Source organism: Calidris pugnax, unplaced genomic scaffold (genome assembly GCF_001431845.1).
Source record: "Calidris pugnax isolate Ruff unplaced genomic scaffold, ASM143184v1 scaffold44, whole genome shotgun sequence".
Taxonomy (NCBI): domain Eukaryota; kingdom Metazoa; phylum Chordata; class Aves; order Charadriiformes; family Scolopacidae; genus Calidris; species Calidris pugnax.
In genome coordinates, this window is record NW_015094506.1 from 3,916,608 (window position 1) to 3,926,773 (window position 10,166).

General features: G+C 53.0%; 1 protein-coding gene across 3 annotated transcripts; it reads right to left on the reverse strand.

Moving 5' to 3' along the window:
- Positions 1-4,889: 4,889 nt before the first annotated feature.
- On the reverse strand, positions 4,890-9,821 carry DNAL4 (dynein, axonemal, light chain 4). 3 transcript variants are annotated; one of them, XM_014963418.1, is made up of 4 exons: positions 9,758-9,821; positions 8,155-8,368; positions 7,268-7,351; positions 4,890-6,087 (listed from the first exon to the last, which is right to left on the reverse strand). In XM_014963418.1, the coding sequence occupies exons 2-4, from the start codon at positions 8,224-8,226 to the stop codon at positions 5,923-5,925; spliced, it is 321 nt and encodes a 106-aa protein (XP_014818904.1). In that variant the 5' UTR covers positions 8,227-8,368; positions 9,758-9,821; the 3' UTR covers positions 4,890-5,922. The 3 variants fall into 3 exon arrangements, with proteins under 3 accessions (XP_014818904.1, XP_014818906.1, XP_014818905.1); XM_014963420.1 differs by lacking the exon at positions 9,758-9,821 and adding an exon at positions 9,251-9,268; XM_014963419.1 differs by lacking the exon at positions 9,758-9,821 and adding an exon at positions 9,125-9,231.
- Between the last annotated feature and the right edge of the window lie 345 nt (positions 9,822-10,166).

Genomic DNA, 10,166 nt, shown 5'->3' on the forward strand with positions numbered 1-10,166 from the left:
CCTTCCTCCCCCCGAGATGCTCAGCAAGGGGTGGGCACCCACACGGGGCTAAAAGAGAGTTGGTATGGCTGCAGCCTCTGGGCAAGAGACGTCCTGGATTTAGAGCATCGTGGCAAAAAAGCAACCAGTGCAAGAGCAGAGTGGCAGGAAAGATCTGTCCCCGTGGCACCTGGCCGGGTGACACCTCCAAGCCGGCAGTGGGACGGGGCGGGAGGTTGCAGTGGGGTTTATCAGCGCTGATAAGGGGCGAGCTGGCACTGCCAAGGTTAGGGTGAACGGGGCAAGTTCCAAATCAATAGCCACAAGGCTGGCTCGGGGACAGTGATGGTTGCAGATAATCCCTGCACTGTCCTGTCCCTCTGCGCTATCACCCACATGGGGCTGCAGAACACTTCTTGGTATAAAAGGCATTAAAGAGGTTCTTCCCCTCTGCAGCACCCACCCTGCCCAGCACCTCGCAGCCCCATTCCCCGTGTCCATCACACCTGCACACCCATAATCCGGGAGGGTTTTTCTCCTGCTGCTTGGCCAGACCAATTTTACCACCCTCCCCCATCTATCCATAATCCTTCCTACTCAACCCCCCTTTCAAAAACCACTCAAATTAGGTAAAACAAAGGGGATGTGAGCAGCAGCATCACTGGGAGGGGAAAAACTGGGCTGGCAGCATAAGGAAGGGCTGCCAGGCAGGTGGGATTCACGGGCAGGGATGCTCCCAGGGCCTCTGAATCAGGCAGGGGAGGTGGGCAGGCAGGGGTGGGGATGCTGCCTCGGGCATCAGCACAGAGGGGCAGTGGGACCCACCGAGTGCTGGGCAGAACTGACAGCTTGTGGAAGGGAAGGGCAGCCCATTTTTACAATGAATTCACTTTTCCAGTGACATCCAGAGACACAGAGCTGGGCTGTGGGGGCAAAAAACATTAGTGACTTGGAGGGAGGGAGCTTTGGATTTGTTAAGGGACAGAGAAGCACAGGACAACCAATAACAAGCCTGGGGGCTTGGGTACAGAGTCCGGAGCAATATTTTTCCTCTTTTCGATCTCCCAAAGGATGCAGCGGGCACCTGAAATCCTGTAGATCACACGGTCCTTCCTCGCTGCGTGATGTACCAGCGGCCAGCTTGGACATCCTCGCTCCAAGGCAGGGAGGGTATGACGAGCGGCAGGCAGGAGGGGGTACACTAGAGACCCCCTCCTCCGCTGCCATCCCTGCACTACCCTCTCGCTCGCACTGCCCTCTCCCCACCGTCCCGTGCCGGCTCCATCCGCGCCGGGCTCGGCCCCCTCCCAGGCGGTGCGGCGAGAACACGGTGTTCCCGGTGTTCTTGGCTCGCCGTGTCCCACGGCGCGACAGTTGCCTGGAAACCGCCTCCGGCTGACACCATCAGCCGCCCCAGATTCAGCCGGCCCCGCGTTCCCTTCCCCGTGCCTTGCTCTAACAAGATGGCCGATGGGAGCTGGGGCTAACAGGGAGAAGGAGGAGGAGGAGGAGAGCTTTCCAGCCTGGCTGGCGAGCTCGAAGCCCCGCAGAAGGAGCCGGGCGGAGGGGAGCAGATGGCTTCCCCGGGGAAGGGAACACGGCGTCTTGCTCCGGGAGGGTTGTTGGATCCAGTCCGGAGGTACGGTTTGGAAAGAAGGAACCTAGGAGGGGCTGTAGCTGGAACACGGGATCATTAGGTCATTGCTTAGCAAAAAAAAACCAACAAAAACAGACCTACAAAAAACATGTGCTAACTGCTCGCATCAAAGGAGCTGGACTCGGCTCCCGGAGCAGGGCCACAGACTTCTTTCTTCCAAACCCAGCCCTGGGAGACAGAGAGGGAGACCCTCCTTCTTCCAGTGCCCCAAGCTGGGCCAGGGGAATACGAACCTCCCTCCCACATCCTAAACCCAGATGGGGACAGGGAACCTATGGGCTGAAGCCACCCTACTGACCAGGAGTCCCATCCCTGGGCTAGGGGAGCTTGCAGTCTTACCCCTCCACCCCTATTTAGCATCCCACTGGGAAGCGGAGGCAGAGGGATTAGGTGGAGCACTTGCCACCCTTAGCACTCCAACACTGGCCGGCATTAAATATTAAATGAAAGATTTTTCAGCGAGTCAGACACGAGCCGGCAGCAACAAGGAAGAGCTGCAGAACTTCAAAGCCTGCGCCGACTGCCTGACAGCGCGTCGATGCACCTCGTTGCCATGACATCATGGCAGAGAAGCGCCTTGAGTTTGCACCTCTTTCTTCCCATCTCCCCCCCCCAACTCTTTCCTCCATCTTCCCAGCACCTTCCCCTCTTCCCAGCAGGTTCGAGACACCCTTGGGGCGGAGGAGGAGCCGTACATCCCCAGGACATTTCCACTGCTGGCACCAAGTCAGGACTCCCCGGCAGCTGATAATGATGTTGCCCATCTCCCCTCAGCGGGGAGGGATGAAGTCACGAAGCACAGCCCTCGGAGCTGCTATCGCAGCTTTCCGGGCCGGGCGGATAGAAAGGGTCGTTTCGGCTGGTACCGATGCATCACCCTGCGTTTTTCATCTCCTTTTTCTACATCTGACTCAGCCCGATGCTTTGATGGGTAATGGCAGCCATATGCGGGGGGGCAGGGAGAGGAGGACACAATAGCAAACCACCTGTTGCCAACTTCCCCAGCTTCCTGCTGGAAATTTAGAAGGTAAAATCCTCCATCAAGAGACTGCAGTTTTATAGTCAAAAGCAGATAGGCCCTAGGGGCTCCAAAGCATCAGGCACAGAGGGGTCTCTTGTGGGAAAACACAGGACAAGGGACCATCTCTGATCCATGAACCGTACTCCCCTGAACATTGCAGGCATGCCCAAAAATGTGCCAGTTCTACAGAAGTGCCAATTCTTCTGGAGAAGAGAAGACTCCAGGGACACCTTACAGCCCCTTCCTAAGGGGGGCTACAGGAGAGATGGGGAGGGACTCTTTATCAGGGCGTGGGGTGATAGGATGAGGGGTAATGGTTTTAAACTGAAAGAGGGGGGATTTAGATTAGATATCAGGAAGAAATTCCTTACAGTGAGGGGGGTGAGACACTGGAACAGGTTGCCCAGAGAAGCTGTGGCTGCCCCATCCCTGGAGGTGTTCAAGGCCAGGCTGGATGGGGCTTGGAGCAGCCTGGTCTGGTGGGAGGTGTCCCTGCCCATGGCAGGGGGGTTGGAACTCGATGATCTTCAAGATCCTTTACAACCCAAACCATTCTCTGATTCTAAAAGGAGGGCAAAAATCTTTCTTCTAACACCCTGGGGCCAGCACAGCACAGCTCAGCTTGCAATGGGCAGGAAAATTGATCTGCCTTATTGAACACTTGGCCGGGAGCAGGGGCCTTGACACACGCAGCCGAATTTTGGGAAGCTGAGGTTTTTGCTTTCGCGTAGAACACCAATGACGGGCACACAAACCAGCTAAAATGGGTTTGGCTTCTTCGCAGTAACTTCTTGTGGGAAAGCTGTTACCCTGTGAAACAAAAATAGCCCGTCGCTCTCCTGTGAGCCACCTTGCACTTACCTTGGGGGAGTCAGAGTGTGGGAGCTGACTTGCTGCAAGTTCACACCTAGCTCACCTCCAATCTGTTTGCACACTCGTGCTTCAAGGAGGCTGGGGAGCGGTCAGCGTTCGTCTGTCACCAATACAGGTCATGGAGACATTAGCTTCGGTCAGCTGGTGGTCAAAGAGATAACAACTTGCCAGCCAGGCCAAAAGATTGTGTGCTGAGGTAAGCAGCTCCCTGTGATCACCTGTGGGTCACCACGACCCTGCAGAGATACCCCCAACCAGAATGTCTGTGCATATGCACACAGCAGTTAATTATTCATTAGTGTGAAAGGGGCACGATTAAGCTAACGATGGTATGGCTGGAGCTATCACTGTGCCCCAACACAGGGCATTCCAAAGACACCAGGTTTACCTTTTCCTCCAAACCAGGAGGAGATAGGAAGTTGTGGAAGAGAAAAATAATCTTTTCCACCTGCCAGCTGCAGGAAGTGCCAGTCAACAGTGCTACATCTTCACGTAAAGGCAGCCAGCTGGAGTGAGACAGAGCAACCACACCAAGAGACAGCTCAAAGGATTTGGACTCTTCTGCACTGCACAGCAATCCTGCCACCGCAGTCCACTGCAAGGGCGGGTACCGTGGTACCAACTACCTTATGATACCAGTTATGTGTCCCCCCGTCTTGCAATTCCCTTCCACCTGATCAACAAGGAATAACATGAGAGGACATCAGGCCCAGCCAGCACAGATGGTCCAAATTTGAAATAATTTCTAGTTGTCTTCATATCACTCCAATTCCTGGCTTACACAAGAGCTCCTGGCACAATGAAATGGAGGAAGGACATCTGTAGGCTCACACTGAGGTTCAGAGAAGGAACAAAAGGAATGGTACAACCCTCCACCCATCCACCGCATGCACTAACACAGAAATGTCCTTCAGAACTGAACTATGGACTAGAGTGTGGCCTCTCATAAAACACAGGTGTCAGTGCTACTGCTGGCATGTTCTGAGAGGAAAGTCTGAAAATTGAGGAAGCCACAAATGCAAGAAAGGTAAGAGCAGAGGCACACTGGGCAGAGGACATGGGTACACTCCTTTGCTACTACTGCTCAGACAGCTGTGTGGACTCAGGATTTTGGCCAGCAGCACCGTGGGCCTGGCAACCTTCCTCAGCATCGTGGCTTGCACTGGTGAAAGGAACTGAACAGGTAGGATGAGAGCATGTCTCATACCTGCAAGTCACCCAGGAAACATACGGGATGGAGACCTGTCAACATCCACTGCCTGAAATACACCATTGCTTGCTTATTTCCATGTTTCCTGAACTACTTTTCCTTCTCGCCCTCCACTTTGGGATTTTCATTTTAGAACACACAGAGAAAAGGACATTTTACTAAATTTTTATTGTAAAAACACAGTTCCCCAGATTTATATAAATAAGCCATATACGTAACACACAATTACGTTCATTCCATCCTCCAACACTGACAGCTTTAAAAAAAAAAAATAGAAACAGGCAAAAAGAACACTAATCCAAAAAGATGTTAGGTTTCTGATGACCAAGTGATATCTCACATGGAGCCTCCTTCCTCTGCCAGCCTCCAAACAAGATGCTGAGAGTACACAGCACTTGCAACACCCCCAAGAACTGACAGGGAGGCATTCGAGCCTTATGAATAGCTCTCACCCACTCCCCAGGCGTCGTCAGCCGCCCGTGTTTTCATGCTATCTCAGTGTGCCGTGGGTGAGAAAGGAGGGGGCAGTTTGCATAGCAACCTCCTACACCCAGGCAGCTCAGCTGTTGTACCCTCCCAAAAGACGCGGGGAAGGGCCAACTGAGTCTGCTTCCCTGCAGCATACACCTCCCTGGGCAGCCCGAAAGGAGACCCTGGGCACTGCCAGTTCTGTGAGGGACAACTTAGAAGCTGGGGGGAGAAGGTATTCTTGGCATTCAGAGAGAGGAGAGACAGGTGCTGGTCAGAGCCATACCACATGGTAGTGTGGAAGGCAGAGAAGACACGATGTGGAACAAGTGGGAGGAAAAATAACCCACAGGGCTACATAGCACCTTTTCTCTTTCCTTCCCCCTCCTAGAGCTGCTGTACAGCTCTGCAGCGTGTCGGCAGATTACCTATTCCCCACCTCCTTCCTGCTTCAGCTCAAACACCAAGGAAAGAGCCCTAGACAGCTGAGAAATCCCACGAGCAAGGACAGGACAGCTTAGCAAGTTTATACGCACGCACACCCCAGCTATACGTATCCCACGGAACTGTTACATCAGTATGAAAAAAAAAAACAAAAAACCCACCTTGACGTTTAACTATTAAAAATAAAGCCCCACCTCCAGATTGTACAAAAACCTGTTAAGAGAAGGAAGAAATCTCCCGTATGCAGCGAGTCTGGGACCCGGCCAGATGTCAGGAGCACTTCCAGACACACACGGCCAGGCTGCCACCAAAGAACATGTACAGCAGATTCTTCACCTCGTGAGTGATCTCGAAGCCAAAGCCTTCCCCAATCACCACGTGCCAGGAGGACCCAAATTTCTTGTCCATCATCTCTTTGATCATCTTGGCAGCACTCTGGGGAATGTTAAGGAGGAGAGCACAGGGTGAGACAGAGCAAGCAGTGAGTTTTTATGCAAACATCCCCCTAGCCATCTTCTCTCTTTAACAGACTGCTTAAGCCATGGGCAAGAGCTATAGCAGCTGCACTGCAGGAACTGGGAGCTCCCCAGAGCTGCGCCCAAGGGTAAAACAGGTCTCTCTGCTTTCAGCAGCTTCCAACACAGCAGCTAGAAGAAATTAAATTTGAACTGCATCTAGCAATCGCTTCTCTTATTCACAGTCTGAAGCAAGAGTTCTGGTTTAGATGCTGCTGGAGTTATGCTGGGCACAGCAAGTGTGAGAGGAGATTCAGGTCACTAAGCTGCAGCTATTTTTACAGGAGTCCATTTTTTTTTCCCTCCAGCTAATTACCAAAACACTGAAACTAGGCTGACTTTTAAAAGGCTCACTTCTCCCAGCTCACACCCCGCCTGATCTAAAAAAGGAGAGAGGAAGATTTTGCAGTGACATCTGGTGTCTCAAGAAGGATGGGACAGAAGGAATCGCTGGCTTCATAGCTTTGCCTTGCTCCAACCCAACACTGCTGGGGCAACAAGCAGTCTGTGCTCTGCCCATGGAGCAAGGTGTTTTATCCTCTTTGGCTTTCAAAGTTAAGGGCAACCTTTCCAAAAAACTGTAACTTCTACATCACCCCCCCATTTATATAGTCTCAGTGATTTCATTCAAGAGGCTGAAAGCTGAGAGGGAAGAGTTAACAGACTATACTTAAAGGTTTAAAGACTCATCCCCAAAACAAAAGTCTCCTCCCCACTCAACACTGAAGAAGACACAGGAAGGGCCCACCTCCACACAGTTCTAAACCAAGCCCTCAGGACAAAGGGCATTTCATGAACAGAGTGGAAGCATATCACAGGAAAGGCAGGATCAGGAAGGAGGTAAGGTTTGGGACGCAGCATCACTACTAATGTCTGCTTCCTGCAGGAAAGTAAAGGGCTATTGTGGATCTTGCTGACAAAGAGAACTGAATCTGAGATCTAGCCAAGCTCTTTGCCTTCTTCTACCCTTGCTCCGTGCAGAAAGAGACCTACAGGATGTCAAGATCTGACTCCACTCTGCCCTGCACCCTTAGGCCTGCTCCTGCAGTTCTCTGAGCTGCAGCAACTGCAGACTGGCCATTTTGGGATTTGGCTAGTACCTCATTGTTGGTGGCATATTTCTCACACGCTGTGACACAAAGCTCCATGGCCTCTACACGCATCTCCTCCGGCATGTCTGTGTGCTGAAAAGAGCAAACAAACAAGAAGTAAGCAGAAAAATAAGAGCTAGACACAAGACAACAGTAAGTAGACTTTCCTTTATGCAGGCTGTTGCAGGAGCCCAGACTGCTGGGCATGGGCAAAAAGCAGCTAGCCCCTGTGGCTTCTAATGCTTGTTTCAAGGTGGGGGGCATCACCACCAACACAGGCTTGTCTGTATGGCAACCATTTCCACTGTCTCAGAGAACAGCAAACATGAAAATGGCTTATTGCATAACAAATGATCCATTCGCTTCTTTGTCCCAGCCAATGCAGAATTCTTCTCTACTTGACATTAAGACCAGCACTAAGTAAACACAGCTTAAAGGAAAAGATAAATACATTTGTCAGTTTTTCTGTTATAAGATGAAGGGAAAGCATGTAATACTGCTCCAACCACAGTCTTTAGTTGTTGCTATATGCATAACAAAGAATTCAAAATTACACAGCCTTTTCTTCCTGTTCTGCTATCTGGCTGGCTAGCAAGATCTTTTACTCCAGCTCCTGTAGGAAAAAAACCAAGCTGCATCCAGAACACAGGAGAAGGCTCCAAAGGCAGCATGGTTCAATCTATTAGATGGATCACTTTGCCCGAGGCTTCCCCTGGCTGACGGGGTGAACAACGATGCTGATAAATTTCCCTGACAGAGGTCAGGGACAGGGAGAAAGCAGCAGTGACCGCTCCACAGGACCATCAGTACACACATTCTCACAGCAACTACTCAGTAGGAGAAATGCCATCTTATAAGGTTGGTAAGAATGAAGGTAGAATTTTGTATCTTCTTACCCTAATCAGTGGAAAGCTGTGGAGTCTTTTATAGTCGGCCTCCTCCTTTTTCCCCTCCCCGGTGTCTGCCATGGTCCTTCCACAGTGACCCCGGGAAGGGGCGGAGGGGCTGCCTGGAGCTCAGCAAGGTGCTGCCGCAGACAGCCGAGGGGAACACAGCTCTGTGAACACGGGCAGAGCAGCTTCAGCAGGAGAGGAAACAGCCCAGAGGACGCTGCTTGAACAAAAACAAACACAGGAAAGAGAAAGCAAGCTTTGAATTAAAATGGAAGGCTAATAAAACTATTACGATAACATCGTCCCATCCCAGTTACTTGCTATTTCTCAGTACCATCTTTAAATACCAGGCACTTAGAGTGTTATCTTACAAACCATTACAGCAAACAAATTTAAAAAATGTATCCTTTTCCATAAATGAGGCTCCAAGAGCACAGCACTTCCCAGAAGCACCAACTAAGCTTGAAAGAAGAGCCAAGTCAGGGTACAGCTTCCAACAAGGGAGGAGACAACAATACATCAGCCGCTGTATCTATTGATTAATTCCAAAAGGATTTTCCCAGGACACTATTATCCATGAGGGTTTCAAACTGTGCACGACAAGCAAAGGGTAAGAATATTTTAGGAATAGGATCAGTGTACGTGTCTGGACGGAAATGTTTAATGGGAACATCTTGGTCTACTTTGCACACTTGCTCCTCACATCCCCGAACATTTGTCAACTGGGGGGGACCATATGGGAAAATGCTGGACCGTGCCTCTGGGCCTAATTAACCAACCAGCTTCTCGGGCAACACAGACACACAGCACTGACTGGCAGATTTGGAACATTTCCCCACAGTCTTCTCTCTGGTTCTTTCATCCAGAGCAAAGCACCTTCCCCTCCTAGACAGAGGCACTCCTAGCAAGGGTGATCCCATATTGAAGGGAAAAGGAAATGAACACAGTGTCAGGCAACACCACAGAGACCAACCTTTTATGCCAAGGATGTAGAATTGCTGGTTAAAGTACCAAATCTAACAGACTACGGACTCTCACATGAGGGAATGTGGGACCTGTAAACGTCCCCACCACAACCTCCACAGGACAGAACTGTCACCTGGCTGGCACCAGCCTCCCGCAGCAAGGCAAACCTTGGGAGCCACTTCAATACCCAGCTTCTTCCCGAGACGTGCCTGGGGCCACAGACCGAGGCAGGCCGCCGGGGGCTGCCCCACGGGCCGGCGGCTTTTTCCCCGGGGAGGAACCGCCGATGGGCTGTTGCGTCTGTTAAAAGACAGAGCAGGGAGGCATCCTGGGGGCAGCTCGCCAGCCGTGGGCCCAGAAAAGCACACCACAGCCCCGGCGACAGGAGGAGCCACCGGGACGGGGTGTGGGGGGGGCAAGGCATGGAGGAGCCTCCTCCATCCCCGGCGCGGCACCACCAAGGGGTGCGAGGCGGTAGCGGAACCCGGTCCGAGCAGGCCGCACACCCGAAGCGACCCTCCTCACACCAGCCCGCCACCTTCAGCGCCGCAGGAGGGGAAGGGAGCGGAGGGAAGGGCTCAGCAAGCAGCCCAAGACACAGCAGGAAGAGAGAACGAAGGGGCTCTGGGGGCGGCCTCACCTGTGCCGCCGCCGCGGCCCGCACCACCGCCCCGACGCCGGTTGCTAAGGAAGAGCCGTGCTTGTCATAGCAACCGGCGCAGGAAGTCCGGCCTACCTCGCCGTCCATTGGCTGTGCGAGCACCGCCCGTCATACCTGATTGGCGGCCTGCCGTGCCGGCTACCGCGCAGGGGCTTGCGGAGTGGCGGCGGCGGCGCGCCCGTCCTGCGCTGACCCCGGAGCCGGCCCGGTGTCCCCGCGGGGGTGGCAGCGGCCGCGGCTTGGTGCCGCTTACAGCTGGGAGGGACGGGCGTCCGGGGCTGGGGGGGGGGGCTGCCAGCACCGCGGGGGGCCTCCTTAAATACCCCCGCTGTGGCCCTTGTGGGAAGGCCCGCCGCCCCGGTCGTTAAGGCCCGCCCGCGGCCCTGGT